The following is a 17,507-nucleotide window of genomic DNA, read 5'->3' as shown; positions in this document are numbered from 1 at the left end:
AAAACTCTGTGACTAGGAGAACAAGGTGGAGAGAGGTCTAGCTCAGAATCAATGGTAAGGTCACTTGGCTTCCTTTTCTTGAAAAGCAAGCTGCATTTGTTCCCACCCTTGGGGCGTGCAGTGTCACCTGCTGCATTGATTCAAAGGCCCACCCTCCACATAGACTTTCTTATCTTTTATTTATCTATAGTAGGGAAAGATCCAGTTTTTGGAGACTATCCTAACATAGAAAAAAACCATTTTGCTGCTTTTGACAAAATGGTTCCATGCCTTATTAAGTAACAATAAATTATTATCTCAGATTTCTGGGGAGAGAAAAGAGCTCTAAATGGACAGCGTTATTCTTTCTGTCATGATAATCCTATTTCTTGGCTTGGAGGTTACACATCATGGGAGAGATGACTTCATATTTTGAAAATGTCTTATTAAGCCTTTTACCAATTGTTGAATATTTTACTACCAATGGGATTTTAATATGATTTAGTACCTATGCATTCAAATCCCTGTATGTATTTAAAAATCTGTGGTCTGAACATACTGGCAGCCTAGATGCTCACCTCGGGGCAGTCCTCTTACTTTGCACTGCATACCTGAAGTTCCCCATGGCAGCTCTCAGTTCTGTACTGTTTCCTTGTACCTCTCAGTGAAGGCATCTGTCTAGTGTTTTCCAAGCAGGTGTATTATTAAGTGTGATTTCTGTTTGGCTAAGAAATCAGATGAGTATAGCAAATCTCACTGTGCTGCATTCCTCCCCTGTCTTCCTGTTCTTTAAACACGTCTCCTGTACATCCCTTCAAAGTGTCTTGCCCTCTCTCACCTCAGGATCTCTGCTCATGCTCTTGCCCCAGAGTCTTCTCCCCACTAACTCTTCCCTATGCCTAAGATCTCGACTGCACATCATTTCCTAAGTCCTTCTCAGGATCCCTGTTGTGACATTAGTCACATACATAGTTTTTGTGACTACAGACAACCAAGGGCACTCAAATGGTGTTAGTGTAATTAGTGAATTCATTCTCCCCATGGGTCTGTTTCCTTAGAAGTAAAAACTTCAGAAGCTGTGTCCGTCAGTTGCACACATTGACGTCTGAGCATGGCTTCCTGTCCCTTACGGACCGTTGTGGTCAGTTGGAAGGAGTTGCCAGGAATGCCTGAGGTGGAAAGAGCAATCCTGCTTGTCCCCTTGGCTGTCAGTTTGGGCTTCTGCCCCTGCCACCGTGCCCCCTCCCCGCTCTCCTCCTACCCAGCATGCTTACTTGGGACTGAGGGGTTTTGCTCTGTAGCACATAGAAGATCACCCTGGAAAAGGAAGTCATGTACTGCTTTTCCTCCTTGCTGAGTTTCAATTATGTCACAATCGTAGTCTTTCCCCTTGGTCTCGGAAAGTACTTCTTCGATCTTCACAGGTCGTTCAAGAAGCATGTCTTGCAGTTTGCATAGAGTCTGACGCCCCTGAATTGATCTGTCCCAAGAAGGATGCCTTACATGGGGTGTGCGTGTGCGGGATCTGTTCACAATGACTGTCTTCCTACAGCAGGTCCAGAGCCACACGTGTTGTGCCACGGTTTGGATTCCATGTCATCCTTTCTGTTGTGTAGGTAGAGGAGTCTCTGAGTGATTTCCATGAGTCCAGACTGATTTTCATGGAGCCCTTTCACCTATTTCAGTCCCTTCTGTGACTTATGGCAAGTAGTTTTAAGATTGCCAACAGTTAGGTTTCTCTTTAGGTAGCTTGAAATGTCCTTATTGCCATTCTGTTGTGTGAAGGCACCGGACAGCGTCAGAGAGATGCAGGCAGGTATTTCTACATCTTCTCTTGGTAGGAGCCAATGGAGTTGAGTGACCTGGCCAACTCCCTTTGTTCATAGGCAGGACAGCTGGGATGGGAATCCCAGAGCCAAGTAGCTTCCCCAGCTTAACAGTCACACCTTTCTGGTAAGTTTGTGATTTTAAACCAGGTTTCCCTTCAGGATGGATGTTCTTTACATTCTCCTAAACAACTAGCTCTGGTTGGTATGGAATTAGATCTTAGGAATGAAGCCATGAAAGGTAGGATGGAAAAGGCATTGGCCAGCAATCCCAGTGGCTGCCATGCTTTTGTGATGTTGCTTTCTTTTTTGAAATCTTAAATGTTTCACATTTTATCTGCTTTATAGTCTATCAAGAATGGGAAGTTTCTTCCCAGGACTGGTAAACATAAAGCTACTGTGAGCTTTGGGCACGTGTCCAGGCCTTTCCAGAAAACCTCCCTTCCTGGCATGCTGATAACCACCCTGCTGATAGGAGGGCAGGGGTCTGCCTCATGTTGTATTAGGCTGTTTGTGTGTTTCTTTCCTTCTTCCCTTCCTTCTTCCTCTCCGCCCCCTTTCATTCCTCTTTTCTGTGAAAATGCTTTTTCTAGCCAAGTCAGTGTCTGGGTTTGTAGTGAGCTTTCAAAAGTCCTCTTAGGCTAAGCTGTGGGAAGGGCGCTGTGACAAAGGGTAGAACGAATAGATTACCAGAGCTAGTTAAAAACATCAGACTGAGGAGGACAAAATGGACTCAAGTCTGCATTCAATCTGGACTCAAGTCTCTCTTCAGAACTCCCCTAGACCTTCCAAGGCCGCAACTTTCTGTGACAGTAAACTCTAAATAATGTGTCGTATAGAAGCACATAAATACTCAGAGATTTGAATGAGGATACACATTTTGTAGTTGTTTGCAGTTGTAAGAACATGAAAATAACTTGAATATTTGCACACTAGTAGAAGAATGCTTACGTTAATTATGCTATGTCCGTGCAGTGGAATAGAATATGTAACTGGGAAATAGTAAGGTAGATCTCAAGGTAGTGAATGAAGAGGTGTCTGTTTCACACTATTCAGTGGGGAAAAAAAAATCCATATTGGCTTATGTATACATAGTATATCTATTTCAGTATATATACATATCCATTAAAAAGTCTAGAAGGATATACTCCAAACTGTTAATAGGTAGTCATGGAAATCGGATTGGAATGAAAGGGATTGTAGGTATTTTGCTGTTTTAGTTTATATACATTTGTAATATTCACTCTTTTGCAATAAATAATCGGTATTATAATTTTAAAACTAACAATTATGAGAGGCCAAGCAGGCAATGATATATTAATATCTTTTACTATCTGTCTTTTAACTGTGATTCTAGATTTCTGCTTGCATTTTCTTTTAAGTTATGAAACCAAGGAGTCATTAGGGCCATTGTGTTGCAGGTCTTGTTGTTAGGTGGATGCTCCTTTTTACTTTTATTGGTTAATGTGCATTACCATCCCTCCATGTCTGTTTTTCCATCAGTATCATTGGAGGAGTATCATCTCATTGAAATATTAACTCTTAAATGAGTAGTTACACTCATTAAATCAATTCACTCTTCTTTTGAGAAGTACAAAAATGTATGTAAGAATCGATCTGATTTATGCAGATGTCAGGTTTTCCTGTGTTCAGGCTATTAACCCACCTGTGTGCCTACCTCAGTTCTGGGCACAGTGCTTGTCCGGAAGAAGAGAAATTATTCATAGGAAAAGTCCTGTTTCCTTATAAAAATGAGGTATTCGAATGCCGCTTCATTTTCTTCTTTGATTCATGATATCTGTTTTTTTGGGAAGAAAAGAGAAATAATGAATGCTTTGTGTGGGTTCCCAAAAAGTAGAAGTCCATCAATTTGGGGGAGTGGGATAAGGGTTTCAACCTAAGAATGGCGGGGAGGGACACAAGCATTGATACATACCAGATGATACAACAGGCAAACCAAGGATTGAAGGCCTACTGACTAGAAGCCCATTAATTTCATTTTATTTAGGTTTTTATCTAATCCCAGAGCCCATATTAATTTCTTCAAACTTTTTGGAAGGGAATGAAAATTTTGTTTGGCTTTTATTTAATCTGGACTAAAGAGTAAGAGCATATTTTAATGATTTCTGTGGTTTTAAATTTCAACATTTATTTGTTGATTTTACATCACCTACTTCCAATGTACATGTGTGAATATTATAGTTCCAGATACTTCATGTCCTCATTAGTAAAGCAACGATATCCATAGCTGTGAAAACAGTAAATTTATCTTTCTTCTGTTTGCACTTAACTTCCAGAAGTGAAGTGTTGAATTGGTTTTAGTTGTACATACATGCCTGGATTGTAGTGTGGCTCTATGGTAGGAAACTGGGATTGTGGAATTTAGACCTGTGAAAGCCCGGTCTTCAGGTGCACATCAGTGGATAATATCACCTTGTGGTCCAAAGACAGCACAACTGTGTTGTTAGTAGCATGGTTGGGGGAAGCTGCGCATACATGATGGCCCTGTCTCCTTGTGTCCTGGCTCTTGTCACACCCAGCACAGACTCTGCTGAGCCAGCGGAGGAAATCACCTTCACAGTGGCTTTGCATCTCAGCATTTTTTCCCTTACCTTTCAAAGGCCCGCCTCTCTGATAGGTAGTGTTTTCCCCACATATTCTCCTCTTGTTATTTCAGAAGCAAAAGATTAATTTGGGGAGGACGTTTTTTGGTACTTAGGTTGAAACCCCGGGAATCTTTGTAAAATTACATTAATGCTTTTTGCTTTTCCAAACGGAGGCACTTCCCATCATGAGACAAATCTCCGGCCTACTGTCAGTGACTTCCTACAGTGTGAGTCGGTTGACTTTGTGGTCTCTGACTTGAGTGAATCCAGAATTGGAAACACATAATCTCACTTGTGCACAGATTGCTTTGAAGTTGCTTCAGGACTCACTAAATCTTCCAAGTGTCTTTTTTTTTTTTTCCCCTTTCCTGTGCAGGTTTTTCCAAAGTTTATGGTCCTTTTTCTTTTTTGGAACTTACCAGCTCCCTGTTGCTCTAAAACCACCGCTTAAAACCATAAAATGTAACCAGCTTGTTTTCAAGTGCTTTCACCTCATTGACATTTCCAGGAACTTTTGATGAATTCTCTGTTGACCCCAAGTCTCAGGGGGTATTCCTGGGTGAAGCTATGCTGTCCAGGGCTTTTTCTGAGTCTCCACAGCCAGTTGGTGCAGAAACTCTCCCATTCTCTTCCTCAGTGCCATCGCCTCCATCCTGAGGGCCTGGCTTGACCAGTGCGCAGAGGACTTCCGAGAGCCCCCTCACTTCCCTTGCTTACAGAAACTGCTGGATTATCTCAAACGGATGATGCCAGGCTCTGATCCAGAGAGAAGAGCACAAAATCTACTTGAGCAGTTTCACAAGCAAGAAGTGGAAACTGACAGTGAGTACTTGCTTAAGTTCCGAAAACAAGCTAGATTCTGATTCTGTAAATTCCATGTTGAAGATATGTTTTTCCTATGTTTTTTTTTTCCTTAAGATTTATTTTTTAAAAAATGTATTTACTGGGGCACCTGGGTGGCTCAGTAGCTCAGTGTCTGCCTTTGGCTCAGGTCATGATCCTAGGGTCCTGGGATGGAGTCCCACATTGGGCTCCCTGCAGGGAGCCTGCTTCTCCCTCTGCCTATGTCTCTGCCTCTCTGTGTGTCTCTCATGAATAAATAAATAAAATCTTTTTTAAAAAATAAAAGATTTATTTATTTATAAATAAAACATTTAAATTTTTTTTTTTAATTTCTCTTTAAAAGAGAGAGGATGTTGGGAGGAGGAGAGGGAAAGAAACTCTCAAGCAGACTCCTCACTGAGTGCAGAGCCCAATGTGGGGCTCGATTTCAAACCCTGAGATCACCACCTAAGCCAATACCAAGAGTCGGAAGCTTAACCGACTGAGCCACTAGAATGTTCTTTCTATACTTGATGAATGACTTTGGTTTGTCTCAGAGAGACAGACTGCTGGGGGACTGGTGGTGGGTAAAAATTCTGAAGTTTATCAAAGTGCTAATTACAGAGCCTCAGACTTTTAGAGCCAAGAAGATTTTCAGGACCACCTAGTCTGATGTCTCATTTCATAGAAGAGGAAACTGGCTCTGAGAATCGAAGTGATTTCCTAGGGTTTCTCCTAATACCATAAAGAGGATCTTTTGCTTTCTCTTGCCAACATGTCCCATGCTGAACTCGACTTTGCTTTTTATTATCTGTCTCCTGGCTCCTCTAATTAATGGAAACCCATCACGACCACCCTTGTTCAGCAGGCAAAGAATTAAATCCAGTTGTGCCCCTGCCTTCAGAAAAGCTCAAAAAGCCCTGAAAAGGTGTTTGTCAAGCAAGAAGACATCACTGCCATTGAGCATGGCTGACGGCCTCATCAGAGGAAGTTTCTGTGGCTGTTTTTTCCTATTGGAGGAACAGACTGCCTGTTTTCAAGGCCAAAGGAAGGGCTATCACTACAGGTCGTGGGCCACGTGGAATTATCTTTGAAGAAAGCCCAAGAGAGGTTAGGACAGGCTTTCAGCCTGCCGCTCCATCCCCTCGCTGGCCTTCTGGATGATGGTTGCCATGGTGGCTGACCCACTTGGAGCTTTTGACAGGCCTTTCCCTGAAGTGATGCCTGATTTCCTCAGTGAGGGAAAGGAAGTGGTTCCTCGCCATCGATAAGAGAGGCTGCATCAGTGCCAAAGAAAATAACCCTGCATTCCAGACAGTACCTGTGGAATTGTTTTACGTTTGGGGGATCAGAGCAGGGGGGAAATGCAATCGCATCACGAGAAGCCGACTGCCAAGTACTGTATATCTCAGATGACTTCAGCTGCCGGGAATGCTGGAATCCCAGGGCCACTCCTCCAGCTGCGGGACCTGCACTCTCTTCAGGGCCTCCCCGCCTGTCTTTGAGCCGGAGTGGAAAATGCTGTGTGAGAGCCCAGCTCTCCCCACCGGGGCTGCCCCTGGCTCCGGGCCTAATTGGGGAACCGGTGGGACCAGTCGTTCATTGTTTCCGACCCAGCGACTGGAAGGCAGAGCTCATTTGGCAGGCCGAGGCTGGGGAGAGGGAGATTGCCTGACTTTGGAAAGGCTTTTAGGCCAGGCTCGAAAATGAATTTTTTCTGAGTTTGGAAAATTTTAATCAAGAAAGCTCTAAGCTCTCTGTTTATTAAGAACAGAGTTATGGTCGTTATGGAAAAGGAGTTTTTAGGAGCTTGGTTCACCTGGGCGTATCTTGCCCAATTTCGTGCTGGCAAAAGCAAAAGTTCTCCTACATTGTTTTCCAACAGTAAAATTTCGCTTCTGAGTTTTTTACTTCCTTACTTCTGGAAGAGAGCCAAAAGCAGAAACAGCAAAGGCATGGCTTCGGCCCCAGAGAGAAAGGACCACGTCATCTTCACCCACAGCAACATCCAAGGCACATATGGGTCGCTGTGAGTGTGTGTTGAGTGAAAGAGAGGATCCAAACTTACCACACTTCCTCTGTGGCTGAAGTAGGTCACCTTCTGCATTCCAGAGCCACTGGGATACATTGGTATAGTAGCTAGCAAGAGGGATGGGACGCCCATTCTGAACTTTTGTTTGGGATTTTAAATTTCTCATTCCTCCATTGAATTGGAGAGTACCCTCAGAGCTGTGTGAAGGCAGAGTGGTGAAGTCATAGGGTTTTAGCTCACGCTGGTTTGTGTTTCAGACTCCGGAGGTGGACAGTGTTTCCTTCCTGCCTTCTGCAGTCATAACCCAAGCCCATTGGCATCAGTACCTTCAACTTGCCATGTGGGTGGGGATGGGGGGCTGTGTCGGGGGCCGTCCTTAAACCACATGCCCCACACTGGAGTTGGCATGTACCCACGTGGTGCTGTGATAGAGGGAGTGACATAGGGTCCACTCTCCGCACCCCTTTCCCCTGGAAAACTAAGAAAAGACCACCCCAACCTGACCCAAGATGCATAAAAGTTTTTACAAAGAAAAAGAAAAAGCTTAAAATGTAAACATTCTCTCTTTTTTTTTTATTTTATTTATTTATGATAGTCACAGAGAGAGAGAGAGAGAGAGAGAGAGAGGCAGAGACACAGGCAGAGGGAGAAGCAGGCTCCATGCACCGGGAGCCCGACGTGGGATTCGATCCCGGGTCTCCAGGATCGCGCCCTGGGCCAAAGGCAGGCGCCAAACCGCTGCGCCACCCAGGGATCCCAAAATTTTTTTTTAAGATTTTATTTATTTATTCATGAGAGACACACAGAGAGAGGCAGAGACACAGGCAGAGGGAGAAACAGACTCCATGCAGGGAGCCCAACGTGGGACTCGATCCCGGGTCTCCAGGATCACACCCTGGGCTGAAGCATTCTCTAGTAACAACACTGATTTAAGTTTCCACTAAGATGTAACTGAATGCAACTACATGTTGGGGTTGTTTGTTTGTTTGGTTGGTTTTTTTTTTTTTTTTTTTTTTTGAGAACAGATTTGACAGGAGATCAGGGAGTGTGAAGGGGATGAGGTTGGGGGATGAGGTTGGAACCCCAAGAATCAGGAAAGGTTCCAGGTTCCATTTGCTGGGGTGCAAATGCAATTTCATCCATTCTACCATCTTTCAGAATGGAGTCTGGAGTTCCTGTTTCGTGTGCTGAGTCCTTCAGCTTTTGGGTTGAAATCCAGATGGTTATTAAAGTGATCTTTTTTTCTCACTTCTTCAGTCTCTGCCCTGTGTGATTTGCTAATGGTGGAGCTTATCTATAATAAGGCTCAGGTGAATTTAGCTTCAGGCTCTTCTGCTTCACCCATACTTAACTTGAGGTGGGAAACCGAAAGCCGCCCCAAACATCTTGAGAATTCCAAGGACTTTCTTAGAATTCTGAGGACTTCATCAGCACTCCTGACACCCAGAGGGTGCATTCTACTTCCCCAAAGCCTTGTTTCATTCCCATTCCTTCCAGGTTTCTGGTTATAAATGGCCAGTCATTAAAAATTGCATCATTGGGGCTTAGGAAGTGGCTTGATTAGTCTTTACACCAAGCAGAGGTAGGAGGGGAGCCCAAGATGAGAGAAACCCCCAGAATGTAGCCTGACTTTGCCTAATCCATCTCTGTCCCTGGTCTAAGAATCTGGTTTATCAAAGGGTAACATGAGTCCTCTGAACTTAATAAAGAATCTCCAAACAGAGATGAAGCAGAGCTCCATTTCCCTCAGATTCATTGTGCTAATCATTTCTTCCCATGGGTTTTTAGAAGGATTCGCCATCTTCTTTCTCAGTGAAAGAAGTTCACTTTGACTCTACTAACAAGGTCATAAACACTGGCACCAAAGTACTCATTTTTTTCCCCTTCTGTGAGCAGATGGGTTTCCCAACACCATCTTCTTCAGCCTGGAAGAGGAAGAGGAACTGGAAGGTGGAGGGCCTGCAGAATTCACGTGCTTCCCAGAAGATCTCGTGGCGGAGCAGCTGACCTATATGGACGCAGTACGTATTCTTTCTGTGCCTGAGATGTGCTTCTACTTAAAATGTGGGGACTGACCATACCAGTGGCCTGGGGAGGGCAGTGGGGTAATGTGATTTAAGTCTTTTCTAATCCTTGAGAGAGGCTGTGCCTGTAAATGCAGAGAGAAGATGTGACTTGAATCAATCATCTGAATAATTCAGGCCTAAGCTCTCCTTGCAATTCTGGGGGAAGGTGCTTTTTTACTTGGCACTCGATACACGGAGGGAAGTAAGAATTCTAATTCTCGTGAAACAAAATCGACCCTGTTCCGTGGGTTTTTCTCTGCCTCTAGACTCATAAATATTTCAAGATCTGAACTGTTTATTTGGAGGATTGTAAAGCGGTCAAAGTATAAATTAGGATAAAATAAGATCGCTGAATCCACATGTGACTCTATCTGCCAGTTCATTCCTATGTGTGCTCCCATGCTTTTAAAGTTTGAATATGTTTGTTAGCCATACAAATTTGATTAGTCACATGTCATAGTGCAATGGTAGCTGGTTAACACCAGTTAAAGAAAAGAGGGCCATTATAGATCATCCTGATGCTTTTAGCTCTTCTTCACTTACCGCTTTTGAAGAAAACAGAAGAGAGAGTGACAGTTTCCATCTAGTGAGCACACAAACTATCAGAAGCAAATCAGAGAGTCTACATAAAGTAAATCCTGGTGTTCTCTCTTCCATACAAACCCTTACATGTCTTGTATTGAGTTGTCATACAGATGAGAATCAGATTTGACCAACGAATTTGCCTTTGTTTTTGTTCCACAACTGACAGCATGAAAGAAAGGTAGGAAACTTCATTGGATGACTTTTAGGCAAAGACAGGCTATAAATTCCTTTCTTCCTTTTACTCTGTGACGTTGAATGGGTTTTCCCTTTATATGCTTATTTTTTTTCATTTAAAATCATGTAAAATAGCAACATGATGACGATGTCACATGCACTGTACTTCTTTGGGTCACTTGTCGGGTGGTCATTGGGCATCCATACGCATCGTACACAGTTCATGATCTTGAGTGCCCAGAATGCACCATGAATATGAACCACTACTATAGATTTGTACCTGTTTTTTGAGATATAAGTCAAAATGTTGTCAGTCATTTAAAATGGTCTTTTGGCCATTGTGTTCCATTTGTTCAGTCCAGCAGATTTAGAAGGAACATGTGGGCTTTTCTGACCAGTTAATATATTAATTATTTACTCCTGTCCATTGAAATAGACACGGTTGAGGCAAGTCAAGTAGAAAAGGGTTGTTTGTGCATTTACAAAATATCAATTCACAGATGAGCCAGATGACATGCTTTGCTGAATGAAATGTCTGCGTGGTCCTTAAAGTCAGTTTCTCTTTTGTTCTAGCAACTATTCAAGAAAGTAGTGCCTCACCACTGCCTGGGCTGCATTTGGTCTCGAAGAGATAAGAAGGAGAACAAACATTTGGCTCCTACAATCCGTGCTACCATCTCTCAGTTTAACACGCTCACCAAGTGTGTTGTCAGCACCATACTGGGGGGCAAAGAACTCAAAACTCAGCAGAGAGCCAAAGTCATCGAGAAGTGGATCAACATTGCCCACGTAATTGTCTTTTTAAAAATATTCGTTGTTTTTATACTAGATAGTAGAGACTACTCCATCTCTCTGTTTAAATGGGTCTATGCAGTCAGTGGCAAGGCAATCAAATCATATGTGAACGACCATTGGGTTTTTTGTTGCTCTTATTGTTGTTCCTCCAAAGTAAGAAAAAAAAAATGCCTCTCTTAACTTAGGGGCTTCTTTTTCCTCTTTAAAGAAAATTGGTCCCTTGCATGCTTCTTCTTTCTGCTTACGGGCCTGCACACTGCTGTGTCTCCAGCACAGCGTCTGCTTTTCCCCTTATATTCACAAACTGAGTGTCAATTCTGCCTACGTTCAGTAAATTGAACTTGATATATTGTCTAAGTGTCAGATAGACTCTTCCACACAATGATTACCTACCTATGCACACTTCCAGCACCCAGAAGCGTTGTATCTTCTACAGATTTAAAGAGCTGGTGCTGTCTCAGAATCCTGAATCTCTTTGCTAAAGGACTGAGATGCACAGATTTTACATTGATCTGGGGCTTTCCAAAGGACTTTCTATCTGAAGTTGGAGGGAAAGAGTTTATTCCAAGGCTGAATCACATTCTGGTGAGTGTCAGTCTAGTCTCTTGGGTCAGCTGCTTATATAGTCTATGACCTTGGCTTGTCAATATCTTCATGATCCAGAAAAGGTGGACAGTATTCAGTCTCTTGGCCACCAGATATTTCATGAGCTCTTGAATGCACGTGAGCTACAGTTTTATGTACTTTGGGGACATCATTAGGATAAGCTCAATTAATGTGGTCTTACAGGAGCCTGTAGTCAAACAAGGAAGCTAAGAAATACTGGAATGATCATAACCAAGGCAGAAGAAGAGTGGGGCTCTATGACATAAGCTAGAGTTGTAGCGAAGGAGAAATCACTTCTGGCTGGGGGGATCAAGGAAGCCTTCATGGATAGGAAGACATTTGGATTTAGCTTTGAATCTAGATAGAATTTTTGGTATTTGAAGATTGGGTAAGATTTTTTTGTTTTGTTTTGTTTTTTGGTAGGCAGAAGAAATTACATCACCAAAAGCTATGTAATTAACAACAACTTTTAAAAATAAGTATTATATAAATATCTTATTATTCCATGTTCTAGGTTATATGGGTCAACCCTCAACCAAAACCCATTTTGCTTTCTATGCTAATATATATATATTTTTTTCATTAAGCCCTCATGTTTAGGGCATAATGCATAAATTCATTCTCTCTCTCTTTGTAACATTCTCTTTTGTTGTCTTTGATTAAAAAACAACATAATTGTACCAGGGAATTTGCCTTATTTGGGGTTTTTAGGTGGTCCATTACCACAGATGTTTTAGTATATAAAAAAAGTAGGAAAAAAATATCTTATGACTTAAATTTCTCCTCTTCTAAGTTGAGCTTATTTCTAAAGAGCTACAAAAAAAGTTCTATAGATAGAGTGGTGGAACAGAGCATGGAATTTCTGTCTTCTTAAAATGATAGGAATTTTTTTTTTTTTTTTTTTTTTTTTTTTTTTTGCCACAGATGCTATATATCCTTTAATCCATTCAACTGCTTAGGAGATCTATAGCAAGAATACAACATCTGTATGTTTGATAGTGTGACCCAAACAATGACTTTCGGTCTAAATTAAATATAAATTGTGCATTTATGTGATAATAAAAAATACAAGTTGAACAATTTGGGGAATATTCCAAGGTCCATAGCACGTGTTTAAAAGCCAGGGGTCCTTGCTCTTGGCGATGTAATTTCCTAATATTGAGCATTTTGTGTCCCTTGAAATTGTGTGGAGTAATTTAATAATGAAACTCATAGGTGGTTTCCTGCCAAGATTTATTTTACTTTTCCTGCATTAATCACAGTTAATTTCTACCAAGAGGATATTTGAAAAATGATAATAATTTACACACAGAAAATATCTGTGACCTAATGTGATCGTATTTTCTTGGACTGTCCTTGCTATGTTTTTATTTTACTTGTGCATCTCCTGGAAGATACCTCCCTTTCTAGAAATGCGGCCAAATGTCTCTTGTGCTCTTTTAAACCCTTAACTGAAGCCTCTTTCTGAGTAATGTGTTCCATATGTCTATTACAATTTGCATGAAGTATCTTTTATTTATTGCAAGTTTCTTGATATTTGGAACATGACTTTTGAATTCTGAACCTTTGTTGAACCATGCTCTCGTGGGCTTGGGTTTCCAGACTGACCATGTTTCAGAGTGCTCCCTCGCTCACTCGCTCTTTCTTTTCAAATAAGGGGAGGGCATTGAGGCATTTAAAGAGAGTGGGCATGACTTTTGTAAAATACTTTGGCATTGACTCTAAGAAGAAAATGTTTGGAGGTTTGTTTGTTTGTTTGGCATAGTTTTAAGTAGCCAGATTTTTGGCAAGCTAAGTTAGAGAATGCTGTTTTTCCTTCCTATTCAGGATTAACATGACTTCATGAAATGACCTTCTAAGCAATGTGCATTTATGCCCAACCACCCCGGGGTCTCTTGCTTTAGATGTTCTGCACAAAGCTAAGCCCATGCTCACATAGTGTACTCAATGGGAAACAGTGGATATATTACACTCTCAAATGCCTGTATATTGAAACATCTCCTTTGACATGAGGCATAGCCCACTCTCCCCATGTTGCCAAGAATGGGGCTCTCTCCCTTACTGTTTTGCTGTCCCTGCCATTCATTCAGCAGGACATTGACTCCAGGGTCACTGGCTGCTGAGGCTGCAGACTCCGTGCGGTAGCTTCAATTTCAGGATCAGAGAGCCTTTCTCCTTACCCAGAAAATGACATCCAGAATGTTTCCTGTTCTTTCTATTTTGTTTTCAAGTGCTGCCAACGCGAATTTTATTTTAAAAGCCCAAGTTATTTTGGAAACACCAAAGTACCAAGGTGTTTCTGAATGTTTATGATTGTGGCACAGGCCAATTTGAAACCAAATGAATGTGTATAAAAATATTCCCTCTTGGCTAAGAACATAAAAGCCAAAGTTCATCTTGCGGTGAATTTTTATTGCCAAGTTATATACACCTCTCTGGGCAAGGGATGGCCATGAGATGTTCGATACCATTGACCTCACAATGGCTGCTGCCTGGCTCCTTTTGTGGGTCTAAAGGATATAGTGAACTGTCATGTGTGTTTTTAGGGCATCTGTGTGAAGAAAGCTTATTTCCGTAGCACAGCACTGCAGACTCACCTCCATTCGTGTTTTTACTAGGAAAGCTGGAAACCATAAAACTGTAACAACAACGCAAAAAATATATTAAAGGGAGAAAAACAAGCATACGGTGCCAAAACCTATAAAGTGTTTCGGTGACTGGGGTGGGAGTAAGGAGCCACTTTTTGATGTTCAGTATTTATACAGCTGCCTATTTAGTGGTAAGAATTCATAGCAGCTGTGATACCTCTAAAACAGGAAACCACCAACTCACTGTATTATTGATATTTAAAGGCCTTTTATGTTTTAATCACTTTCCATACAGGAATGTAGAATCCTGAAGAATTTTTCCTCCTTGAGGGCCATCATTTCTGCACTACAGTCCAATTCCATCTATAGGTTAAAAAAGACGTGGGCTGCCGTCCCGAAGTAAGTTCCCAAGTGTCCTGCTCTGCTTTCTTTGGCTGGGGCGACCAGTCGGTGTATAAATGGTATGGGTCCTCGCCTTCAAAGCTCATATTATGTAACTAGAGAAACATATTTGAAAGGCTCTGTGTGTCCCAGGCAGGGTGCACTTTACATGTAATCATTAATAAGTTTTTAGGTGGGGCTGCCACAGGAGTCAGACTCATGGGCAAAGTGTGCCAAAGTCAAGGTTATAGGCTTTGAGGATGATTTTAAAGATGTGCTTATGATCTAGATTCTGAGGGTTAAGTTTGTGGCATGATAAAGTTATTGCAATTTTCTGTTACTTCAATTATTTGTCAGCCGCCTTTCAAAGCCCTAAGCTGTTCCAAGATGTGAGGGATCATGTGCGTAGATGTGATGTTAGTACTTGCTGTTCAGTGAGAATCTATTTAGTTTGCTTCTGTTTCAGCATGCTAAAAGCTATTCTTAGTGATATTAAAAACCCTCAAGTCCCTTCCACGTACCTGACTAAAGTTATTAACTGGCCACATTTTGTTTTTCATTTTTTATTTTTTAATATTATTTTCATTTTATATAGTTTGTCCTATATCTTGGTGGAACCTTTGGAACAATTAACAATTTCATGTCCTCATGATTTTACTATCTTCGTTCCCCAATTTCCAGAGCTTCCCTTGTAGACCAGAGAACTTTTAGCAGAGGAGGGAAAGGTGAATGAGGAGGCAGCTCTGATTCCCTATCAGTACAGATTTAGAAGCTGGGGAATGTGTCATGGCTGCAAACTAGGCCAGTTACATTCAACAGGTCTACCTGGGTTTGAACTAATCAAGAAGTCAAGCTGTATCAGGGAAGAATGTGTAAACTTTACAGTCTATAGTATATGCAGTGTAATCACTTTCAGCCAGGAGAGGAGCCAGCTGGCTCCCCAGGCAGGCCTGCCCTTGTGGAATTGGTGGCTTCGGGCCTTAGGAGTGGAAGGTCTAGGCATTCAGTTTCATCAGTCCACTCAGAGCTGATTAAAACCCTAAGGGACTAACAGGGTCCAAACCTCCAAGAGACCCCGATTGGTACACCAGAATTTCATAAATTTATGCTGAAAAATGAGTGCCAGAGTACTCTTGCATACCAATGGGCTCATATTCTCAATCAGCAGAATGTCTACTTGGGGGAAGTCAAATTATTTATTACATAAGGCTTTGATGAGTCAGTAGAAAACAACTGGAAGTGGCTGATCGTAATGTCTGGTGTTACGATGCTGTAGGAGCCTTAGCCACTTGGAGACTCCAAAGCTCATGCTCTATTTACAACACTGTTATCTATTAGGAGAAAATCTGGCAGATAGGTTTTTCAAAGTCTAGTGCAATTTTTTTTATTACCACTTATTCTTAAGTTCTTTCTCCTCTTCATTAGTTTGAAAAATCAAGCTGACTCTGATGTGAAAGAAAGACGAGTTGATTGGTTTCTCCTTTGCATATAAATCTTATGAAAGATATGGGTCATATGAAATCATTAGATGGTAGACCGTGGTGAAATACAGTGGGAAAATCAGATGCATACAGACTCCTCATCCTCAATAACTCAGACCCCTCTCCTTCCCTTCATCGGTACTCCCCAGCCCTGGTATCAAAAACAAAAACAAAGGGATGGTCAGGTGCTAAAAAAAAAAAAAAAAAAAAAAAAAATACCTCCTGTGCTTGATTGCAGCCTTCTCTGATTGCAATGACAGGTAATCCTATCTTTCTTTGTGGTTGATAAATAGCATACTGTGGAAAGTCACTTAGCCAGCCAAAGATTTCTTCCTCACAGCAAATGTGAGGCTGAAACACAAGGAAAAAAATTAGTGGGGTTGTATCTTAATCTTTTGGTTACCATATGAGGTCCATCCTTCCAGCTGGCTTTTTAAACTATTCACCTCAAAACAAACCTCAAAGCCACATTCTGTACAATGTGAGTGTCTGGTTTGTTTCTTAGTTGGTCAGTTCATGTTTTAGCAGGGATGCTATAGAAGTGTCATAGTTCCTAGAGAAGACACTTTCATATCAGCTTTCTATATTTTTCATTGCTAAATTCAAGGGACAGGGTTAAGATACCTTATGTGGTTATCACCTTCCCTGTAATCCTTTATGCTAACTACCTTCAGAGGACAGAGAATACATCTGTTTATTTCCCTTTATTTAGGCCCACATGTAATTAAGTTCCTAACTATTTTTTCCAAAATACAAATATCTTTACTGGTTTTCTTTATTACAAGAATAATATCACCCTCATTGTAAAACAGATAACTTAATAATGACTTTCTTGTGATCATGACATGCTGCATGTAGAATGATATGGCTCCATTAACTCTCTGCCTTCAGTGTCCTCCACTCAGTAACCATAGAGGGCTGAGAGAAAAGCCTGAGGCCCATGGAGAGGGGCAGGCCTCCAGAAGGGACAGGGCCGAGTAGGTGCTTAGGGATATGATCCTGCTGACTTTACTGCGGTCCCTCAAGAGGACTCCTAGTATTTCTGTTGTATAGGTAAGAAAATGGAAGCTCAGGAACATTAGGCAGTTGGCCTGAAAGCATTTGGGGAGGGAATGGCAGTGGGGATTTGAACCCACTTCCCAAACCAGAGCCCATTCTGCTTCCATCTACTCTGATTTCAATTTGAGAGCCCAGGCCTGTGACTTAGGAAATTTGGCTTCTGCACCTGCCATTCTCAACACTTAGTAATGGAAACATCAGCAAATTCCTGACCCTGCCATCTTCATCTCTAAATGAGGGGACTGGCTAACATGATTTCTCAGGCCCCACAGGGCTCTGTGTATTGCTAAGATAGATTTTTTTTTTTTAAGAACACATCCCAATGGAGCAACTTGATGTCCCAATTTAATAATTCTTTCTTACGATTATAACATGCACAGATAGAAAAATCCCTCTCTTCACATAGGTGACCATGTGTACCTTTAAAAAAACAAAACAAAACAAAACAAAACAAAAAACCACCTAGCCTGGATGAATAAAGTCATTGTCCTCCTCTGTGGTCCTGTC

General features: G+C 41.7%; 1 protein-coding gene across 3 annotated transcripts in view; it reads left to right on the top strand.

Moving 5' to 3' along the window:
* RGL1 (ral guanine nucleotide dissociation stimulator like 1) overlaps positions 1-17,507 on the top strand; it is a 248,494-nt gene that overhangs the window by 197,369 nt on the left and 33,618 nt on the right. For all 3 annotated transcript variants that reach the window (XM_077901969.1, XM_077901966.1, XM_077901968.1), the window contains 4 exons: positions 5,049-5,233; positions 9,162-9,286; positions 10,664-10,879; positions 14,375-14,478. In XM_077901969.1, the coding sequence (XP_077758095.1) occupies positions 5,049-5,233; positions 9,162-9,286; positions 10,664-10,879; positions 14,375-14,478 (630 nt within the window). The remainder of the gene's footprint in view (positions 1-5,048; positions 5,234-9,161; positions 9,287-10,663; positions 10,880-14,374; positions 14,479-17,507) is intronic.

Source organism: Canis aureus, chromosome 6, assembly GCF_053574225.1.
Source record: "Canis aureus isolate CA01 chromosome 6, VMU_Caureus_v.1.0, whole genome shotgun sequence".
In the NCBI taxonomy this organism is placed as follows: domain Eukaryota; kingdom Metazoa; phylum Chordata; class Mammalia; order Carnivora; family Canidae; genus Canis; species Canis aureus.
Note: the sequence above shows the minus strand (reverse complement) of the source record. Positions and strands in the feature narration are given on the sequence as shown.